The sequence below is a fragment of the Pan troglodytes genome, chromosome 5 (genome assembly GCF_028858775.2).
Source record: "Pan troglodytes isolate AG18354 chromosome 5, NHGRI_mPanTro3-v2.0_pri, whole genome shotgun sequence".
NCBI classification, from domain to species: Eukaryota; Metazoa; Chordata; class Mammalia; order Primates; family Hominidae; genus Pan; species Pan troglodytes.
In genome coordinates this window covers 182,873,299-182,896,855 of record NC_072403.2, presented here as the reverse complement: position 1 = coordinate 182,896,855, position 23,557 = coordinate 182,873,299, and the positions used below count along the sequence as shown (strand labels likewise).

General features: G+C 39.8%; 1 protein-coding gene across 1 annotated transcript in view; it reads right to left on the bottom strand.

The window, feature by feature from the left end:
* Positions 1 to 985: 985 nt before the first annotated feature.
* The window catches only part of LOC104004287 (phosphoglucomutase-like protein 5), a 69,665-nt gene continuing 47,093 nt past the window's right edge, over positions 986 to 23,557 (bottom strand). Inside the window, exons 7-8 of the mRNA XM_063812711.1 lie at positions 3,849 to 3,968; positions 986 to 3,279 (exon numbers count right to left, since the gene is read on the bottom strand). Of these exons, the coding sequence (XP_063668781.1) occupies positions 3,863 to 3,968 (106 nt within the window). The 3' untranslated portion in view covers positions 986 to 3,279; positions 3,849 to 3,862. The remainder of the gene's footprint in view (positions 3,280 to 3,848; positions 3,969 to 23,557) is intronic.

The following is a 23,557-nucleotide window of genomic DNA, read 5'->3' as shown; positions in this document are numbered from 1 at the left end:
GAGATAACACTACGAGGAATGATTGATTTTGATGGGCTGGTGGTAAGGAAGGGCAGGGGGTGCAATCTGGAAGGGGTACACAGGTAGGGCTGCACACAAAAGTAGAGCACCATTAAAATGAATTTTAGATAAACAATGAACACTTTTTTAGTATTTTTTTTTCTGGCAACCGTGAACACAGGAGACTTTAACTTTCCCTAGAATGTACAATCCTTGAGGACAGAAATTTTTGCCTCTTTGGTTCACTGCTGTATCCCCAGTACCTAAAACAGCACATAGTAGGTGCTCATGTATATCTGGCCTATATTAATAAGGTTTATTTCTTAAGCTAAGTAGTGTGTACAAAGGTGCTTGTTATATAACTTTCACACATTTTGTATGTCTGAAGTGTGGCATAATACATTTTACAAATTACAGCATTAATGAATAGCTCATTTTAAAAGCAGTTTCTTTTACCCAGCCTCCGTGAGGGACTCCAAGGGGGAAGTCAGAGTATAAAAGGTTGTGAATCACCCCTTATCCCATGTAAATGTTACATGGGGATGTCAACTTGAGATGATCAGTCGTCGCATGTATTTTGTGCCAAGGGCATGGTTTGCCCTTTCCCAGAGGCTCCTCTTTTGCTTGTTTTATTACTAAGACTATGGAAAGTGCTTCTTTTGCCACTGCCCTGACTCCATCGTCACATGAAATTTCCCCTCATGCTCTACGAAGCCCAAGCAGCAATTTTTGGAAATTGAAGAAACATATAATTTACTCCACATCTGAAACTCCTACTAAACCCAAATAGCTTATCCTTTTCTCATAGGAGACCAGTAATTGGCCCTCACTAGCTGCCATGCAGCCCTCTTTATCTCATCTTCATCTAGGTTCTCTAAATGTTATTTACACGCATAGAAGTGTATTTATAACCCGCATCTCTTACATGGAGTATTTTTTTAAACATTGGAGAGGTGTTTCTTTTGTAATACAAAGTGGGAAAAGGTAAAGGAATGATTTTTATTAACATATTCTCAACCATGTGAAATATATAACATTTGACAACTATATAAAAAATAGGAAGACATTTATTTCTAGGTGGTATTATCACCAGTAATTCTTGCTTTTGTTTTGGTTTTCAGACAATACAACACGCATCTATACTTTTAAATTTTCAGCTGGGTGTGGTGGCTCATGCCTGTAATCCCGAAGTGCCGAGGTAGGCAGATCACCTGAAGTCATGAGTTCAACCCCAGCCTGGTTAACATGGTGAAACCTCATCTCTACTAAAAATACAAAAATTGGCCAGGCGTGATGGCATGGGCCTGTAATCCCAGCTACGTGGGAGGCTGAGGCACAAGAATCACTTGAACCCAGGAGGCAGAGGTTGCAGTGAGCCGATATCACGCCACTGCACTCCAGCCTGGGTGACAGAGCAAGACTCCATCTCAAAAAAAAATTTTTTTTTTCTATGAGTGTCATATATATGGTGTACACACATTTGTGTTTGTATATACATATATGTATGTATATATTACTATGTGTGTATATACATATACAGACACATACACATATATGTATGTTTGCATATATATTACTGTTTATGGTTGAGTCTCTAATTAGATTTGCTTATAGATGTACATGGGTCATGGTGACTAGAATAAGTAAAAAATCTTCCCCTGCACAGTCCAGATAACTGTCTGCAGTAACAATTCATACTCTGACACCCTGAAAGTCACAAATCAGAGAGCTTTCTTTTGCTTTCAACCTCAATGCCCAGACCTGTTAGGCAGGATACCAGGTGGGAAGGAAAAGTTACAGCTTGCTTATTAGATCTCAGGAACAAAGCAAAAAGGTAAGTACAGAACAAACCAAGTTGGAAAGGAATTAGTGGGGTAGTATCTAAACCCATGAAGAAAGGATTTTGCCCAAGGCACCAGAAGAAGGTTGAGGTCTTGAGGTACCAACAATCTTAAACACCCCTTCCCCTGAGCATGTGAATGGAAGCAAATGCAGGGCAAGGGAGGAAACCACATCATCAGAGGGAATTAAAACTCACCCACTACACTTGAAATTTCATAATGTTTCAATCTCCTCTCTCACCAAATATTTTACTGGAGAAAGTCATCATAATTCTGATTTATTTTATTTTTTGATATGGAGTCTCACTCTGTCACTCAGGCTGTAGGGCAGTAGTGCAATCTGGGCCCACTGCAACCTCTGCCTCCCAGGTTCCAGCCATTCCTGTCTTAGCCTCCTAAGTAGCTGGGATTACAGGCATGCGCCACCATGCCTGGCTAATTTTTGTATTTTTGTAGAGATGGGGTTTCGTCATGTTGGCCAGGCTGGTCTTGAACTACCGACCTTGGGTGATCCATCCCCCTCGGCCTCCCAAAATGCTGGGATTACAGGTGTAAGCCACTGCCCATAATTCTGATTTTTCTTACTTCATTTACAGTAAGTCCCCGAACTTCTCTGTGACATTACATAGGGATGATGATGACAGTAAAATAATAGCTTAATCTCATTAGATTATTGTGAGGATTAAGTATGAAAATGCAGGCAAAGCATTTTAGGCACCATGGTGCATTTAAGTGTTCAATGAATGTTAGATATTCTCATTCATGTCTTCATTATTGATAGCAGTCCCACAGCAGAATCTATAAAAGTCTCAAGAAGCTGGGCAGTAAAAAGGTCAAAAATGGAATGGACAGGGAAAGATCAGTCATCCCAGAACAAATAACTGAGTTTATCTGGGTTTGGGTTATAGTGTTCTACCCAGAGGAGATGCTTGCAGCTGAGACCGCTAGAATAAAAAGTCACATTCATGGGCTGGGAATGCCCACTTTAGAGGTCACTTCCTGCTGTTGTCTTCAAAAGTGCTTTACGGCTTACATAGCTCCTGTAAGTATGTTTCTGGTGCGCTCACTGGTCCTAAACCGGCAGGTGGATATACTTACCGATGGTTTACATGTGGAGAAATAGCCCTGCCCAATATTTCACGGTTAGTGCTGGAACTAGGACTCAAATTCAGGTTTCCTGGCTCCAATTCTACACTTGCTCCAGTACATAATGTTGTCATTTGAAGGTGTTCAGAGCCAGCAGACGTAGGACTCTGGACTCAGACGCTCAGAAAAAAATTCTGCATAGACAATTACTATTCTCACTCATTCAGCTATTTGGCACATAACTCAAAAAAGAAATGAACACTTGGCATGCCATTTTGGGCAGGTTGTCCCCATGGTGATGTGTCTCTTAGGAGGATCTTCTCTGCATTTCGTGTACAGATTTCTCCCGAATCTCACAGAAGCAATATTGGAACAGAAAATGAAACTATGTAAGTCTCTAATATAACCAAAATAAGAATTCAAATACAGGTCTTTATGATTCATAATATGACTTGTTGCATATTCCTAAGAGAATCATTTTACAGAATATATACTTCTCTTCCCTCCTTTCTCTTTGTTTAGCAACATCAAACAAAAGCTGCTTGGGAGTGGCTACTAGGAATTGGTTTTAAGCATCCAAACTAATTTCCTCTCTCCTCATTCAATCCCTCAGAAAGAAGTGCAAGAGGAGTATACATTACATTTGCATCAGCATTCAGCATTTACATTTGTCTTTCAACACTTCAACAGAATTGACTTAGGTAATAATTTACTCAACTGATTTCAGTGCAAGACTCTAAGATAAAAGCAAATTTTCTGAGAGTAAAACAAAACAAACCCAAACTTCAACGGACAGAAAATTGCTTTGAAATCCTAGTTATCTAGGCAACTTGCTATTATCCGTTCATTATTAAAGAGAATAAAAAATTAGTTTGAGAAAAGACATACATTTAACACACAAACTCCAGAGCACAGGGTTACCTGAGGCACTGCCGTTAACCATTGTGGTGTGAGCCATGCTGGCTTGAGTCCAATGAGAGATCCAGAAAGGAGTGAGGAGTCATGCAAATTTTATGCATCAAGTTCTCAAAGGCATTCAACCTGAAACAATAAAGAGAGCCCCACCAAAATGGATCATTTAAAAAATGTACAACACTAAATCTTAGACTTCCGTTTACAAAGATGACTGCTAACAGAGAAAGGAAATCGGAATGGGGGGAGAAAGACTATAGATCCAGGAGGTGACTGCATTGGACCTGGCAGTATGGAGATAACACCCACGGATGTACCAGTGGCTACATACTGAAAGGGGGTCTCTACACATAATAATCTATGGGAAACAAAATTGGTTCTCTAGAAATGAGACTATTTTAGGAAAGTGGTCACCAAATACAAATGACTTCCTAATGTGTAGCACTCTACAAAATATTTTTGGTTTTTAAGCATATCTTCCTTTCCAAATTCTGGTTCAAAAAGTTCATTTATTCAACTGCAATTTCAAAGCAATTATTGCACCAAATGTTTACATTTTTAAAAAGATTAACTTCATGGAAATTCTTTTGAGGTATCTGAAGTCTTTCTACCAACGCCTCTTTCTTACATGCAACCACCTTTCTAAAGCACAAATCTGATCCAGTCAGTCCTCCTCCTCTTAAACAAAAATTCATTATCTCCCACTGTGCCGTTGGATAAACTTCAAATTATTAGAGGCATTCGGACCAGAGCTTGAATAGGGGCTAGATAAAATAAGGCTGAGACCTTTATTTTAAGTCTAAATTCCCAGGAGGTGAGGGCATTCTTAGTCACAGGATGAGACACGTCAGCACAAGATACAGGTCACAAAGACCTTGCTGATAAAACAGGTTGTGGTAAAGAAGCCGTCCAACACCCACCAAAACCAAGATGGAGATGAAAGTGATCTCTGGTCATTCTCACTGCTCATTATATGCTAATTATAATGCATTAGCATGCTAAAAAACATTCCCACCAGCAGCAGGACAGTTTACAAATGCCATGGCAATGTCAGGAAGTTATCCTATATGGTCTAAAAAGGGGAGGACCCCTCACTTCCAGGAACTGCCCACCCCTTTCCTGCAAAACACAAGAATAATCCACCTCTTGTTTAGCATCAAGAAGTAACTGTGTGTACAATCAGTTGAGCAGCCTACGCTCCTGCTCTGCCTATGGAGTAGCCATTCTTTATTCCTTTATTTTCTTAATAAACTTGCTTTTACTTTACTCTATGGATTCACCTCTAATTCCTTCTTGTGAGAGATCCAAGATCTTGGGGTCTGGATTAAGACCCCTTTCCAGTAACAAAATGATAGAACACGGCACATAGTTCTGAAACACCGGGGTCCACATTGGGCAATATATTCATTTTACATTGATATTTCTATTTAAAAGTTACCTGAGATTACCATAATAAGACTTATATTTCAATCACAAAATTTAAAACAAACAAAAAAAATACAAAAAAGTACACTGTTTCCCCTTTGGTTTTTGCAAATACCTTCCGAAAAATACTAGCAAACAGTAAACAACAGTACATATAGAAATTCCATTTCCATTGTGCCCAAACTCTGACTCTAGACCCATGAAATCAGAAGAAGTTGGGAGAAATAAATTCTAAGTTGAGAATTAAAGTGTCAATTCAGAAACCCACATGACCTCTTAACAACAGAATGCCAAAATAATATCTGTATACACTAATTCTAATGCAGCCATTGAAATCATATAAGTTTTTAATAAGGCAAAATGTTCAAAGTATGTTGGTTAAAAGAAAAACAAAACTGTATACTATCCTAAACCTAATTTTATTAAAAATATGTATGTGTATATGTACACATTTAAACGATGAGAAGTAAATGTACCAAAATGTTCACTGTGGTGGTTGCCTCTGGGTGATGAAATCATGGATTTTAGCTCTTTTCTTACTTTTGTAATAATAATTATTAAAAATAAATATTTAGGCCGGGCGCGGTGGCTCACACCTGTAATCCCAGCACTGTGGGAGGCTGAGGCGGGCAGATCACCTGAGGTCAGGAGTTTGAGACCAGCCTGGCCAACATGGCAAAACCTTGTCTCTACTAAAAAATACAAAAATTAGCCAGGGCTGGTGGTGCACGCCTGTAATCCCAGCTACTCGGGACGCTGAGGCACCAGAACCACTTGAACTTGGGAGACGGAGATTGCAGTGAGCTGAGATTGCACCACTGCACCCCAGCCTGGGCGACAGAACGAGACTGTCTCAAAAAATAAAACTAAAAATTTAGACCCCTTCTGTCTTATTTGCTTTAAAACCCTCAGGGAAAAGAAAAGGTATTTTTTAAAATGCTATTCAAAAAAGGAAACTATCAGGCTACAATCATGAAGATTATAAGGGGTCAGAAATATAAGTAAATAAAAAGGAAGGAAAAGGAAATGGCTGATTGCTTTGATCACATAGGGTGAGAATTTCTTGCCACTTAGTGAAATTTCCCTCATTGTTTAAATGGGTTTGCACCACAGTTCAAAGCTAACTACTGTGAAAGCAACTCAGTGTAAACTCAAAAGGACCCTTTTTTCTCTCTCTCTTTTTTTTTTTTTTTAAACAGATTGCTTCTGACAAGCCTGCCCGCTGCGTGGCTTTTCCAGCTACACTGACTAGCATTGTGTTCACCTGGAGAGAGGAGATTCTAAACCATCCACTCCCTGCTGATCCTTAGTTTCTGGCTGGTGACACACCAGAAGGATAGGATGGCTCCAATCTCCCTGATGAAGGGGTAATCACCTGACTTTCTCTTGGAAACAGAGGCACTGGTTCAGGTCCACAACATTGAACTTGGAGAGCAATAACCTTTGTGTGCACAGTCATTGCTGGCTGAATCAAAAGGCAGGCATTAGGGATAAACACTGTCTTTTAAGAATAGGAGTGAATGTCTATACATTTCTGACAAACGCAGTTTTATTTAAAAAAAAAAAAAAAGTGGAGACTGGGAAGACCAGAGAGGGAGGGGCAAATGAAGGGGCAAAGGAAAGAAGCCCAGTTTCTGGAATTATTCAACTAAGTATGCTTTTAAAAGCTAACAACCACAAAACCCTAAGCCAAACCCTGTTTACTGGCCCCTTGCTAGCCTTGTGTGTTTGCACTCTTGCTCCATAACGGCTTGTAAATACCACCATGTAAAACCTTGAAGGCAAACAGAAGACAAGAAGGGACAAGCTGCATGTGCTAGGGGTGAATGAAGTATGCGTCAAGGTATTTGGATGGAGATGTGCCCAGAATCTTCCTAGTCAAGCTTAATAAACTTTGGCCCAAGGTCCTCTCCTGTTATTGAAACTCTTCCATCTGGCAGAAGATCTTTTTCTCAGATCCAAATTGGTGCCTCCCACCCTTCCCCAATCTGAACAATAAAACCAAAATAAGGAGGAAGCCTAAAATTAGGAACTATAAGCATATCACTGGTAAAATAACAAGACACTGCTGGCCGGGCACGGTGGCTCACGCCTATAATCCCAGCACTTTGGGAGGCCGAGGTGGGTGGATCACTTGAGGCCAGGAGTTCAAGACCAGGCTGGCCAACATGGCAAAATCCCATCTCTACTACAACTACAAAAATTAGCTCTGTAGGGTGGTACACGCCTGTGATCCCAGCTACTTGGGAGGCTGAGGCACAAGAATCACTTGAACAGGGAGGCAGAGGTTGCGGTGAGCCGAGATCACGCCACTGCATTCCAGCCTGCACAGCAGAGTGAGAGACCCTGTCTCAAAAAAAAAAAAAAAAAAAAAAAAAAAAAAGACACTGTCACTGGGTGTGAATCCTGGCAGTGTCTGTGCAAAGAGAACAGTTGTATATTGTGTATTGATTTTTCTCAGTTATTATTCATGCTGACAGGTGGCCTCAAATTGTGAGTGCTCATTCTTCTTAATGCTATGCAGATTCTTATGTCGGTGCATTGTATAAACCAGAAAAGGTTTGGCCACAGTCCATTCCTGTGTTACAGATCAATAAATTGCTTCTTTTCTCCCTCAGAGGACAGTGCAAACCAGTAAATCTTAAATGGTACAATGGTGGCTTAGTTCTCCTAGCTAAGAAAGAAACCACTCCTGCGAAAGGATTTAGGAAAATACATCAACAGAGAAAATAAAGAATTTGTCTTTGTCTCTATTTATTTCGGGAGACTGAAGGATGCTGATGCATGTTTTAGTAGATCGCCAAGTAAGGTACAATGAATGACGGAAACATTGCATGAGCTGACCCCATAAATACTTTACATTAGCTAAAATGATACAAATATGAAAAACAGCACACTAGAACTTTGATAAAAATACACCAATGCAAACAAGTAGTTAGATAAAATTGAGATTTGATATATACTCTAGCACTGCTAAACTATCAAATGCCACTATCTCAGTTAGAAACAAGATAATGCTGATGATAATATTGATGGTAATGTTGATGGCAGCTAATGTTAATAGACCTCTTACTATTAGTTATTGAAATATAAAATGTCACCCAAAGTGTAACATTAAGTACTACTAATAAAAAAGATGTCACTAAATGATAAAATGCTTATTAAGAAATTACATTCATTATAAGACACATCCTCATTTCAGAGGCCATATGAGAAAAATGCATACCTTACCACTGATGCAATTGTTACATTCAAGGGACTTTTAAAAACACTTAACAGTTATTACCTTGTTTAAACTTCACAACAACCCTACAAAGTACTACCCCTTCTCTCCATTGTATACATAAGAAACAAGCACAGGGAGTTTTAGAACTTGCTCACATCACACAGCTAGTATGACAGCGCTGACATTTAAAGCTGAGCAATTCAGCCCTAGGGCTCTTGTGATTATGTGATTTAGAGTAAGGGCACTATTGTTTCAACAAATGAGAACTTAGGGCATAAATGAGTGATGCATATACGTAAGGTAGTCATCTTAGTTACCTATATGCTTACTGCAAGGAGGCTTTGCGCAAATCCTTTTCAGATAAGAAAGCTGCATCTCGGAATTTTATGTAATTTTTTTTCTTTTTTGAGACGGAGTCTCACTCTGTCGCCCAGGCTGGAGTGCAGTGGCGCAATCTCAGCTCACTGCAACCTCTGCCTCCTAGGTTCAGGTGATTCTCCTGCCTCAGCCTCCCAAGCAGCTGGGATTACAGGTGTGTACCACCATGCCCAGCTAATTTTTGCATTTTTAGTAGAGATGGGGTTTCACCATGTTGTCCAGGCTGGTATAATATGTTTTTAGAGCAACTGTATTTGCAACCTTATTCCTTGGAGTAACACATTTAAGAGCCTGAAGTACTTACATGACACACAGGAAATGCTTCTCAGTACTTAACCAGTACACTCTTTTCTTCTTCTTCTTCTTCTTTTTTTTTTTTTGAGACGGAGTTTTGCTCTGTCACCCAGGCTGGAGCACAGTGGCGCCATCTCGGCACACTGCAAGCTCCGCCTCCCGGGTTCACGCCATTCTCCTGCCTCAGCCTCCCGATTAGCTGGGACTACAGGCACAGACCACCACGTCCAGCTAATTTTTTGTATTTTCAGTAGAGACGCGGTTTCACCGTGTTAGCCAGGATGGTCTTGATCTCCTGACCTTGTGATCTGCATGCCTCGGCCTCCCAAAGTGCTGGGATTACAGGTGTGAGCCACCACGCCCAGTCCCAGTACACTCTTTTCTAGACTGCACAGAATTAGTAGAGCAGGCTTGATTATCAACCTTGTTCTTTATATGAATGTCAACTGTTTCAAAAAATCAAATACTTCCAGAACTGAAAAACAAAAACAAAAAAACTCCACCAGGTAGAAGGTTCTAAATGCAATGGTAGGAGTTTCAAAAATGCATAAAAACTAAGGCAGGATACTGGAATCAGATTCTTGCCACTCAAAATAAGAATTATACTTTAAAAATGTAGATGAAAGCTGGCTTCACTTCTCCCCACAGAATAACCAAAATAAATATACATCAACGAGATTATCACCAGCAATCTCCCAGAACTCATGAAAGAGAATCGGTCAGTTCCTGGGGCCACTGAGAAGTAAAAACAAAACAAAACAAAACAAAAAACAAAACAAAACTCCAGCAGACAGTAAGAGAATCAGATTTTCATATCTGTGACACCTTTCCCCCAGTCTGCTTGGTATCAAGCACATGTAAAACTTCCCCCAACTCAGATTCTACACTGGAAAAAGTGAGATTAAGTTGGACACACAACTTGCCTACCATCTTGGCTTCTTTGGCAGGAGACCTATCCATACCTCAACCCATGAGAAGCATCAGGAGTGGCTGAAGGGAGATACCACCCTGTGGACAGCCAGACACAAAGGAAGGAGGCAGGATTACCATCTCCAGCCCTGGAAGCTCCGCTCTGTAACTCAACCAAAGGAGATGCCAAATCAGAGTGGCTGTTCGGCAGCACTACGCTGTAGGAGGTAGATTCCACAGGTCTCTTGGGCATGAACTCCTAGCCAGCCTTTCCATACCACAGGGATAGCTCCTTTGGAACCTCCCCCATTCCAGCCAGGCAATCCTCTGATCCTTTGCTAGAAGAACAGAGGCAAACCTGGGTTTTAAGTACCATTTAGTGCTGAAAAAGAGGCAGTGACCTAGCGGGAAAAATGTGTAAGAAATTCAACAGCTAAATTACAAATAATCTCTAAGCAAACATACCAGTAAAAACCAAAACAGACTAGACAGAGAAGATTGGAATAAATAATAAATCCTTTAATGCAAAGACACAGACATATATCCATAAGAACATGGAACCATGACCTCCCCAAATGTATAAAGCAAGGAACCAGTGACTGACCCTAATGAGATGGTGATTCATGAGCTCTCTGACCAAGAATTCAAAATAGCAGTTTTACAGAAACTCAGGGATCTCCAAGACAACAAAGAAAAGCAACTCAGAAACGTATCAGAGGAATTTAACAGAGATCGAAGTGATAAAAAATCAAACGAATCTTGAAATTGAAAAATATATTTGCTAACTGAAAAATTTATTGGAGGCTCTCAACAGCAGAATGCATCAAGCAGAGGAAAGAATCAGTCAGCCCAAAGACAGGCTCTTTGAAATTACATAGAGGAGAAAAAGTAAAATGAATGGAAATATATTATACAAAGATTGCCTACAAGATACAGAAAATTACCTTAAAAGACCAAATCTAAGAATTATTGGTGTTCAAGAGAAAGTTGAGCAAGAGTGAGGGGTAGAAAAAAGCTTACTCAATAAATAATAACAGAAAACTTTCCAAAATATGAGAAAAATATCCAGGTAGAGGAAGGTCAGAAAACACTAAACAGATTTGACCCAAATAAAACTACACCCAAGGCATATAATAATAAAACTCTCAAAGGTCAAGGACAAAAAGAGGATACTAAAAGCAGCAAGAAAAAAGGAGGATATAACATACAAAGAAACTCCACTTCAGTTGGCAACACACTTCTCAATGGAAACCATAAGTCAGGAGGAAGTGGAATGATATTTTCAAAGTGCTGAAAGAAAAAACCTAAAAAAACCCTGCTATCCTCAAATACTTTATCCAGCAAACAGCAGAAATATCCTTCAAGTATGAAGGAGAGATAGTCTTTTTCTGACAAACAAAAGCTAAGAGAATTTACCACTACTAGATCTGTCTTACAAGAAATGTTAAAGATGGTTCTTCAATCTGAAATGAAAAAACATTAATGTGCAAAAAGAAAACATTTGAAGGTATAAAACCTACGGGTAACATCAAGTATAGAAACCCCCAGAATATTCAAATACTGTAATTGTCATGTGCAGTCCACCCATAAGTTACCCATAATTCTAGTATGACACCTAGAAGACAAATCTATCAAAAACCCTAACAGCTACAGCAACCTGTTAAGAGATAGGCAATATCAAAATACGTAAATTCAGACCAACAAAAGTCAAAATGTCAGGGGATGGAATTAAAGATGGAGGGTTGTTTTAAAGTTTTTTATTTATTTATTTTTTTTTTTTTTTGTGATCTAAGACAGGGATCTCCAACTCCTGAGCCATGGACCAGTACTGGTCCGTGGCATGTTAGGAACCAGGTCACACAGCACTGCCTGCTCCACCTCCTGTCAGATCATTAGCAGCATAGATTCTCATAAGAGTGCAAACCCTATTGTGAACTGCAAGTGCGAAGGATCTAGGTTGAGCGTTCCTTATGAGGATCTAATGCCTGATGATCTGAGGTAGAACAGTTTCATCCTAAAACCATCCCCACTGCCCGATCTATGGAAAAATTGTCTTCCATGAAACTGGTCCCTGGTGCCAAAACAGACTGGGGACTGCTTATCTAAGATAAGCTGTCATCTCTTTAAAATAACTTGTTATATCTATAAGATGTTTTCTATAAGCCTCATGGTAACCACAATGTAAAAACCTATAATAAACACACTAAAAAAAACCCCAACAAATTAAAACATAGTTCCAGAGAAAGTCACTTAACCATAAAGGATGACAGGAAGAAAGGAGGAGAAGAGTTACAAAACAACCAGAATACAAGAAACAAAATGGTAATTCTCCATTCAGAAATTTATCAGAGAAATTTAACAAAGAGACATTATTCAAAAAATCAAACAGAAATCTTAGAACTGATTAATACATTTGATGGACTGAAATTCAGCTCCCAAGTATATAAAGCAAACATTAATAGATACAAAGAGAGAGAGAGAGATTGTAATACAATAATAGTGGAGGACATCAAATACCCCACTTTCACCAATGAACAGATCATCTAGACAGAAAATTAACAAAGAAACCATTGTATCAAACTACACATCGGACCAAATAGGTCCAACTGATATTTATAAAACAGTTCACTCAACTATTCAGAATACACGTTTCATCAGTACATGGAACATTCCCCAGAATAAACCATATTTTAGGCCACAAAACAAGTCTCAACAAATTTTTTAAAGTAGAAATCATATCAAGTATCCTTTCTGACCACAATGGAATAAAACTAGATATCAATAACAAGAGGAATTTTGGGCTGGGTGTGGTGGCTCATGCCTGTAATCCCAGTACTTTGGGAGGCTGAGGTGGGTGGATCATCTGATGTCAGGAGTTCGGGACCAGCCTGACCAACATGGCAAAACCCTGTCTCATTAAAAATACAAAAATTAGCTGGGTGTGGTGGTGTACACCTGTAATCCCAGCTACTTGGGAGGCTGAGGCAGGAGAATCACTTGAACCCAGGAGGTGGAGGTTGCAGCTTGCACCACTGCACTCCAGCCTGGATGACAGAGGGAGACTCCATCTCACAAAAAAAAAAAAAAAAAAAAAAAAAAAAAAAAAAAAAAAAACACCTTTGGAAATTAAACAAAAACATGGAAATTAAACAACATGCTCCTGAATAAACAATGAGTTGATGAAGAAATAAGAACATTTAAAAATTTCTCAAAACAAATAAAAATGGAAACACAACATATCAAAATCTATGGGATACAGTAAACACAGTACTAAGAGGGAGGTTTATAGCAATAAACATCTACATCAAAAAAGTTGAAAGACTTCCAAAAGACAACCTAATAATGGAGCATCTCAAGGAACTAGAAAAGCAAGACCAAGCCAAACCCAAATTTACTAGGAGAAAGGAAATAATAAAGATCAGAGCAAAAATAAATGAAATTGAGATTAAAACATTACTGAAGATCAACAAAACAAGTTTAGTTAAAAAAAACTGACAAAACTTTAGCAAGACTAACTAAAAAGAGAGGACCCAAATAAATAAAATCAGAAACAAAAAAGATACAAAACAACAGAGACCATAGGAGTACAAAGAATCATTAGAGACAATTGCAACAAATTGAAAAATCTAGAAGACAAAGATACATTCCTGGAAATATACAACCAAAATTGAACCACGAAGAAAGAGAAAACCTCGACAAACCAATAGCAAGTAATAAGATCGAAGCTATAATTAAAAGTCTCCTATCAAAGAGAAGTCCAGGATCTGATGAATTCTATTAAACATTTCAAGAAAAACTATAATAATTCTACTCAAACTCTTCAAAAAAAAAAAAAAATTGCAGAGGAAGGAATGCTCAAACTCATCCTGCAAGGCAGGCATTACCCTGATACCAAAACGAGATAAGGCCACAAAAAAAAAAAAAAAAAAGACAACAATAGGCTAATTTCACTGAGGAACACAGATAGAAAAATCCTCAACAAAAAATATTAACAAACTGAATTCAGCAAGATATTAAAAAGATCATTCAACATTATCAAGTGGGATTCATCCCAGGGATGCAAAGATGGTTCAGCATATGCAAATCAATAAATGTGATACACATTAACAGAACCAATAACAAAAACCATATGATCATTTCAATAAGTGCTGAAAAGTATTCAATAAAATTCAATATCCCTTTTGATAAAAACCCTCAGCAAACCAGGTACAGAGGAAACATACCTCAAAATAATAAAGGCTATATATGACAAATCCACAGCCGACATCATACCAAACAGGGAAAAACTAAAAGGCTTTCCACTAAGATCTGGAACAAGACAAGGGTGTGCACTTTCACTACTTTCATTCAACATAAAGTGGAAGTCCTGGCCAGTTGGTCAAGAAAAATAAATAAAGGTGTTCATACTGGAAAGAAAGAAGTCAAATTCGCTTTGAATGTAGATGACAGGATCTTCTATTTTTAAAAACCAAAAAACTATTAGAAGTAATAAGTGAATTCAGTAAAGTTGCAGGATACAAAGCCAACATACAAAATTCAGTAGCATTTATATACACCAATAGTGAACAATCTGAAAAAGAAAGAAAGCAATCTAATTTATCGTATCTACACAGAATGTAAAATACTCAGGAATATTTTGTTTTTTTTTTTGAGACAGGGTTTTGCTCTGTCACCCAGGTTCGCACTCTGTCACCAGTGCAGTGAGCACTGCAGTCTCGATTTCTTGGTCTCAAGCTTTGCACTCTGTCACCAGTGCAGTGAGCACCGCAGTCTCGATTTCTTGGTCTCAAGCTTTGCACTCTGTCACCAGTGCAGTGAGCACCGCAGTCTCGATTTCTTGGTCTCAAGCTTTGCACTCTGTCACCAGTGCAGTGAGCACCGCAGTCTCGATTTCTTGGTCTCAAGCTTTGCACTCTGTCACCAGTGCAGTGAGCACCGCAGTCTCGATTTCTTGGTCTCAAGCTTTGCACTCTGTCACCAGTGCAGTGAGCACTGCAGTCTCGATTTCTTGGTCTCAAGCTTTGCACTCTGTCACCAGTGCAGTGAGCACTGCAGTCTCGATTTCTTGGTCTCAAGCTTTGCACTCTGTCACCAGTGCAGTGAGCACTGCAGTCTTGATTTCTTGGTCTCAAGCGATCCTCTGACTTCAGCCTCCCAAGTAGCTGCAACCACAGGCACATGCCACAACGTCTGGCTAATATTTTGATTTTTTTTTAAGAGATGAGGTCACACTATGCTGCCCAGGCTGGCCTCAAACTCCTGGGCTCAAGCAATTCTCCCGCTTTGGCCTCTCGAAGTGTTGGGATTGCAGGTGTCAGCCACTGTGCCTGGCCCCTGAGAATCAATTTAACCAAAGCTGTGAAAGATCTTTACAAGGATCACTATAAAAACTGATTAAATAAATAGAAGATGAATCAAAAAATGGAAAAGATATTATTCCATGCTCATGGATTGAAAGAATATTGTTAAAATGACAATCCTACCCAAAGCAGTTTACTGATTCAATGTAATCCCTATCAAAATACCAACAATATTCCCCATAGAAATAGAGCAGACAATCCTAAATTTTATATGGAACCACAAATAACCAAAGCAATCTTGAGCAAAAAGAGTGAAGCTGGAGGCCTCACACTACTTGACTTAAAAATATACTACAAGGCTATAGTAGCCAGATCAGCACGGTACTGGCATAAAAAACAGACACAGACACCGACTGAACAGAATAGTGAACCCAGATATAAATCCATGCCATTTGCAGCCAACTAATTTTTGACAGAGGTGCCAACAATATGCAACAGGGAAAGGACAGTCTCTTCAATAAATGGCACTGGGAAAACTGGACAACTATATGTAGAAGAATGAAACTAGACCTCTATCTCTCACCATGTACAAATATCAAATACAAATGGATTTAGACTTAAATCTAACACCTGAAATTATAAAACTACTAAAAGAAAACATTGGGGAAATGCTCCAGGACATTGGTCAGGGCAAAAATTTTTTGTTGAAGTTCTCAAAAGCATAGGCAACAAAAACAAAAATGGACAAATGGGATTACATCAAGCTGAAAAGCTTCTGCACAGCAAAGGAAACAGTCAAACAAGGTGAAGAAACAACCCATAGAATAAGAGAAAGTATTTGCAAACTACCCATCTGACAAGATAAATAACCAGAATATATAAGGAGCTCAAACAACTCAATAGCAAAAAGTCATTAATCTGATTTTTAAAAGGGCAAAAGGCCTGAACAGGTATTTCTCAACAGAGGACAAATGAACAAAGGGTATAAGAAATGCTCAACATCAGTAATTATCCAGAAAATGCAAATCAAAACCACAATGAGATATAATCTCACCCCAATTAGAATAGCTTTTATCAAAAAAGACAGGGAATAACATGCTGGTGAGGATGCACAGAAAGAAAAATCCTCACACATTGTTGGGGGGAATGTAAATTAGTACAGCCACTATAGAAAACAGTTCAGAGATTCCTCAAAAATGTAAAAGTAGAATACTATATGATCCAGCAATTCCACTACTGAGTATTTATCTAAAAGAAAGAAAACCAATATATTGAAGAGAGATTTGTACTTGCATGTTTATTGCAGCACTATTCATAATAGACAAAATATGGAACCAACCTAAGTGTCCATCAATGGATGAATAAAGAAAATGTGGAGGCCAAGGCAGGTGGATCGCTTGAGTCCAGGAGTTTGAGACTAGCCTGGACAACATAGCAGGACTCTGTCTCTACAAAATAATAATAAATATTTAAAAAGAAAGTGTGGTAAAAACACACAATAGAATATTATCCAGCCATAAAAAGAATTAAATCCTGTCATTTGGAGCAAGATGGATGAAACTGGGGGTCATTATGTTCAGTGAAACAAGCAAAGCACAGAAAGACAATGTCGCATGTTCTCACTCATATGTGGGAGCTACAAAAGTGAATCTCATGAAGATAGAGAGTAGACTAGTGGTTACTGGAGGCTGGGAAGGGTAGCGGGGATGGGGAATGAAGAGCAGTAGATTAACGGGTACAAATACACTTAGAAGAAATAAGACTTGGTGTTCGATAGATCAGTAGGACAACTACAGTTAACATTAATCAAGTGTAAAGATCTCATGAAAACTCACTATTACAAGAACAGAATCAGGGTAACTGCCCCCATGATTCAATTACCTCCCATCGAGTCCCTCCCACAACACACGAGATTATGGGAACTACAATTCAAGAAGAGATCTGGGTGAGGATACAGCCAAACCATATGACCTTATTTGAAGAGTTCCCATGATAGCATCTGCCTCCTTGTGTCCCAAAGTGGGCATGAGTGTGTTCAACCTTCCTAGAAACCTTCACTGCTCATCCATTCTACATCATGAAAGTAAACATTAGTATCTTTCCAAGAGTGTACACAAGGGCTGCACTGCCAAGGAACAGGTTAAAACCATCTCAGAGCCTGCAAATGCTTTCAGAATCCCATGCTGGCTCTGCTCCAGCTGGGTCTGAGACCCACACAGCTTCCTGAACATTTAAAGATAACTGACACTTGCAAAGTTTCTTTCCAAGAAACTGTCTATGGTGAAGGTTTATCAGATCATGAAAACCTAGGCCGAAAATCAGCTGTTCTGCTACAAAAGAAAGCAGCAATAGATAGTCTAAAGAAGAGCATCAGAATGAAAATCAGAATGATTAAACTTTCTCTTTTTCAGTTAACCAACTTTATGTTTCTTCCTGACTTGGGAGGAAAATAATTTTATGACTCGGTATAGGTACATTAAAACAGTATTTACTGATTTGCTTTCATTTGTTTGTAATAGATTTAGGGAAAACAGACCCTGGCAGACACCTAAACCTTGACTTTATAAATATGACTGTGTTAGTGGGGTCTTGCTCTTACTGAGCAAGCATTCCTACTGCTGGTAGTTTCAACTAAAACATCAGTGCTTTTACCTATTTAAGCATTAAAGAACAACAATGTAGTAGCCACAGATATAAGTTAGTTTAGTATGATTTGAAAGGCTTTCTGTTCATTTATTTATTTTAAATGTACAGTTCTCATTTATTTTCTGCTTAGCAAAATTTTTTCCTTTAATTCCACTGAGATTGGATTCTTGTATGACCTTCTCTGATCAACTCTTAAATTGATGAATATTGTTAATGACAAGCTCAAGTGTGCCTGGGACTGTCACTAAGTAAAAGGGGGACATGTAACACATCCTCAGATTCATTTTTTTCTGAAAATAAGTTTTACTTAAATAAGGGTTTAGGCCTGGCGTGGTGGCTCACGCCTGTAATCCTAGGACTTTGGGAGGCCAAGGTGGGTGGATCACCTGAGGTCAGGAGTTTGAGACCAACCTGGCCAACAAGGTGAAACCCCATCTCTACTAAAAATACAAAAATTAGCCAGGCATGGTGGCGGGTGCCTGTAATCCCAGCTACTCGGGAGACTGAGGCAGGAGAATCACTTGAACCCAGGAGGCGGAGATTGCAGTGAGCTGAGATCGCACCACTGCACTCCAGCCTGGGCGACAGAGCAAGACCCCGTCTCAAAAAAAAAAAATAAATTAATTTTTGTATAAGGTGTAAGGAAGGGATGCAGTTTCAGCTTTCTAAATAAAGCTAGCCAGTTTTCCCAGCCCCACTTATTAAACAGGGAATGCTTTCTTCATTTCTTGTGTTTGTCAGGTTTGTCAAAGATCAGATGGTTGTAGATGTGTGGTGTTATTTCTGAGGCCTCTGTTCCATTCCATTAGTGTCTATCTCTGTTTTGGTACCAGTACCATGCTGTTTTGGTTACTGAAGCCTTGTAGCATAGTTTAAAGTCAGGTAGCATGATGCCTCCAGCTTTGTTCTTTTTGCTTAGGACTGTCTTGGCAATGCGGGCTCTTTTTTGGTTCCATATGAACTTTAAAGCAATTTTCCCCAATTCTGTGAAGAAAGTCATTGGTAGCTTGATGGGGATGGCACTGAATCTATAAATTACCTTGGGCAGTATGGTCATTTTCACAATATTGATTCTTCCTATTCATAAGCATGGAATGTTCTTCCATTTGTCTGTGTCCTCTTTTATTTTGTTGAGCAGTGGTTTGTACTTCTCCTTGAAGAGGTCCTTCACATCCCTTGTAAGTTGGATTCCTAGGTATTTTATTCTCTTTGAAGCAACTGTGAATGGGAGTTCACTCATGATTTGGCTTCTACCCATCTGACAAAGGGCTAATATCCAGATTCTACAAAGAACTTAAACAAATTTACAAGAAAAAATCAAACAACCCCATCAAAAAGTGGGCGAAGGATATGAACAGACACTTCTCAAAAGAAGACATTTATGCTTTGTTCTAAAGCATCTGCTTGAGCTCTTCCTCGAGTCAGCCCACCTTGGCTCAATGGCATGCCTACCTGCAGCCACACCCCAGCCTCTGCTCTGTGATCTCCTCTAGGAGTTGGCCCTTGATGGAAATTTCCTCTTTAAATCCAAACGACCTTGTCCAAATCTCACATTTCACATTTCTTCACGCTCACATTTCTCAGGCTCCTAACACCCACCTGATTTGATAAGAGTCATGTAAAGAAACCCTATCTGGAGGGAAATGTCCACCTTTCACTTCCCAAGTCTCTCCCTAGAGTACCAGTGAAATTGACTAATGGCTTTGCAGATAAAGGGACTCCAGATGATGTTATGAATTTTTCTGAAGTCATTATGAAAGCAAAAAAACAGCCACAATAATGATAAATTGGGGTTGAGATGTTAATTGTTAAAGAAAGTAGCCGGTGTTATATTAATAACAAAGGAGTCCACTTTCACAAATCTCTCCTCTGTCCTCTCATGCCAGTGCACAGGTATATCAAAGAGCAATTCTTTTTGCTCAGGATGTTTCTCTTATTTCACTTTTGTTGCTTTTGGCTGAACTACTAAACAGGTTATAAAATGAACAAATGCTCACAATATGCGCACAAATCACATTATATGTTTTAATGGGATGTGTGGGCAATACAAAGTCAAACCCCTATTATCAGAAGTAGTGGTAGGGATAAACATTTCAGGTCTGTTCGGGGGTTTGAGGCTTTTGGCCAGCATACAGAGACACAGATGTGTTACAAAAGAAACTCTGTATTTTCCCAGAAAGATAATTTTTCTAAAGAGACGGGACTTCTAGGGTCCTATATGTGTTCTATGGAAGCACCTAACAGAGGGAACAATGAATTTTCATGTGTTTTAGAGGATATTAATCAAAAAGTATGGATCAAAAGGCAATAGGGGCTGGGCATGGTGGCTCACGCCTATAATCCCAGCACTTTGAGAGGCAGAGGCAGGAGGATTGCTTGAGTCCAGGAGTTTGAGACCAGCCTAGGCAGCATAGTGAGACCTTGTCTCTACAAAAAATAAAAATAAAAAATTAGCCAGGTAGGGTGGTGCATGTCTGTGTTCCCAGCTACTTGGGAGGCTGAGATGGGAGGATCACTTGAGCCTGGAAGTTCATTGTAGTGAGCTGTGATTGTGCCACTGCCCTCCAGCCTAGGCAACAGACGGACCCCTTCCCCACCCCAAAAAAACATAGGTCTATTCCTAGGTCATAACTGAAAGGCTCAATATATTAATACATATTTTTAAAAAGCTAAAGAAAATTAACAATAATTATTTACAAAGTAATCTGAAAAACTATAAAATAGAGATATGTGAGGTTCACACAGCAGAGTCCTCTGGAAGCTCTGAGGGACTCTGAAATGTGAATATACACAGCAAGAAAGCACCCCTGCCTCACTAGCATCCACATGTGGAAGACGGGGCCTGAGCACAGCCACTGGCCAACATTTAGTCCTTAATGTGGAAGCACGGGAGACTACTCATGAGAATCCACTGCCTATGCTTCACTCTCTTATCCATAAAGCCCCATCGCCATGACAATAATAGCTAACTTCATTGAACGCATACTGTGGACTGGCACTGCTCTAAGCACTATATATATATATATAACCTAATTTAATCCTCAGTACGAGACCCCGTGCTATGGTTTGAATGTTTATCCCCTTCAAAATTTCTGTTGAAACTTCATCCCTAGTGTGGCAGTATCGAGAGGTGGGGGCTTTAAGAAGGGATTTGGTCATGAGGACTCTGACCTCATGAATGGATTAACTCATTCATGGATTAGTGGATTAATGAGTTACCATGGGAGTGGGTCTGGTGGCTTTATAAGAGGAGGAAGAGAGACCTGAGCTAGCATGCTCAGCCCCCTCACCCCCTGTACTACCTTGGGACTCTGCAGAGTCCTCGACAGTAAGAAGGCTCTCACCTGTTATGCCCCTGGACCTTGGACTTCTCAGCCTCCATAACTGTAAGAAATGAATTCCTTTTCTTCATAAATTACCAAGTTTCAGGTATTCTGTTATAGAAACCAAAAATAGACTAAGACACCCTGAGAAGTTAGGTAAACAGCCCAAGGTCATAAAGTCAGAAGGCAGAGGAGTTAGAATTCAACCCCAGGTAGTCTGAATGCAGAGGCCAATAAAGGTCAGCGAGTTCCATGTCCCACTTCGTACATGAGCTCATTTGAGTACACTGGCAGACATAAATGCTTGCTTTTCTTAAACTACATTCCCTGTCTCTCCCTCCCACCCCAAAATATAGGTAGTAGAATCTGTGTGAGACAATCTTTATGAACAATGTCATCATGATTTAAAAACACTCCCCAGCTCTATCCTTGAGATTCACGCTGAAGCCACGGACCTCCCTGAATCTAGCAGAACACCTTACACAGAGAATATTAACACATTTTGTTGGCACTGAAGTTTGCTAAAGGAAAAGGGAACATGGAAGGGAAGATGAGCTCCATCAGGAATATCCAGTACCATGCAGTGTGCTTGGCACACAAAAGGGGCTAAAAAAGGTTTTTTGGAAAATGGAAATGTGAGAGGTAGGCAAGGTGGGGAGGAAGGGAAAATAAGAAAAGAAGGAAGGAAGGAAGGAAGGAGGGAGAAGGGAAGGAGAAGGGAAGGGAAGGAGGGAGGAATAGAGATGGAGGGAAAGGGTGGGAAGAAGGAAGAAAGGGATAAAGAGGAGAGGATGAGAAAGAAGGACAGATGACTACTTGAGCACATGCAAAGGTCAGAGGCAAGAACCACTGTTCCAATTTGAATACCACTGTCAGTTATTAGTGAGTCTCAGAGTATTTGCAGGGGTAGGAGGAGGTAAGAAGAAGGTCCTGAATTCCCCCTCCAGAACTGCACCCCAATGGACTCACCTAGATCATACCTCTTTGCCATCAATTGGGTCCTAATTACTGCAGTTACTCTTTCTGGAAGGAAAAAAGAAAGATCTTGCTTTGGAGGACAAATGTATCCATTCTTAGTCATTTAGTTTGGGAAGGAATGACCCTCCTCCTAGCTCTACCTAATGAGGGGAAGGAGGCTTAAGACTGTCAGTCTATCCCATCATCTATAGCCCCAGAGAATCAATGAGTCAGAGAAAGTACAAACCCCAACCAAAGTCAAGACTTGAGTTGATGTTTTCAGTTTCTTCTTGGAAAGAAAAGCTTTGTCTTCCATCTTCATAGACAAGCTGGTGTAAGAGCATGGGGTCTAGAAATCCTGCAGACACTTGCTATCTGGACCAGACAGTCAGAGGCTCAGAGCCTAGGGATAAGAGTGATACCATCTAAGGCAAAGCAGACAAGAGGGAATACCAGGTCAAATGGTAGTATCACGTGAGCTGCTGGATCACGGTTCACCTGAGGCCAATCTACTTCAGTTATGTGGGCCAACACATTCCTTTTGCTATTTAGGCCCCATTTCAGCTAGTTTTCTCTAATTTGCTGCACAAAGATCCCAAGTGATATGATCTCTCTGTGAGTCCTGGTGGATCTTGCATTCTTAAATACAGGCATCAACTTACAAGGAGTTTTCCCTCATGCTAGAATATAAACCACCAATGCCATCAGGGACTCTAAAAGAACTTGGAACTCCAAATGACAAATTTAATCATCAGGCAGCAACTTGATCAGAGATGAGATGACTGGATTCCCAGGTCTGGATTCCGCCCTCACCTGTGTAGGGCATATAGATAGGGCTGACAAGATTTGTTTTCATTTTTTCCTAGGCTCGGGCATCTCATATCCAACTGCTAACACATTATTTACTAGAGGATCTCATTGTACTTAATCGATATCTTTTATGTTTCTGGTCATCAGTGTTGTCTATCTCAGATTTAAAACTTAGGCTGGGTGCAGTAGCTCACACCTCTAATCCCAGCACTTTGGGAGGCCAAGGTGGGTGGATCACTTGAGGCCAGGAGTTAAAAACCAGCCTGGCCAACATGGCAAAACCCTGTCTCTAGTAAAAATACAAAAAAATTAGCCAGGCATTTTGTCACATGCCTGTAATCCCAGCTACTCGGGAGGCTGAGGCATGAGAATTGCTTGAACCTAGGAGGCAGAGGTTGCAGTGAGCCGAGACTGCACCACTGCACTCCAGCCTGGGCAACACAGCAAGAC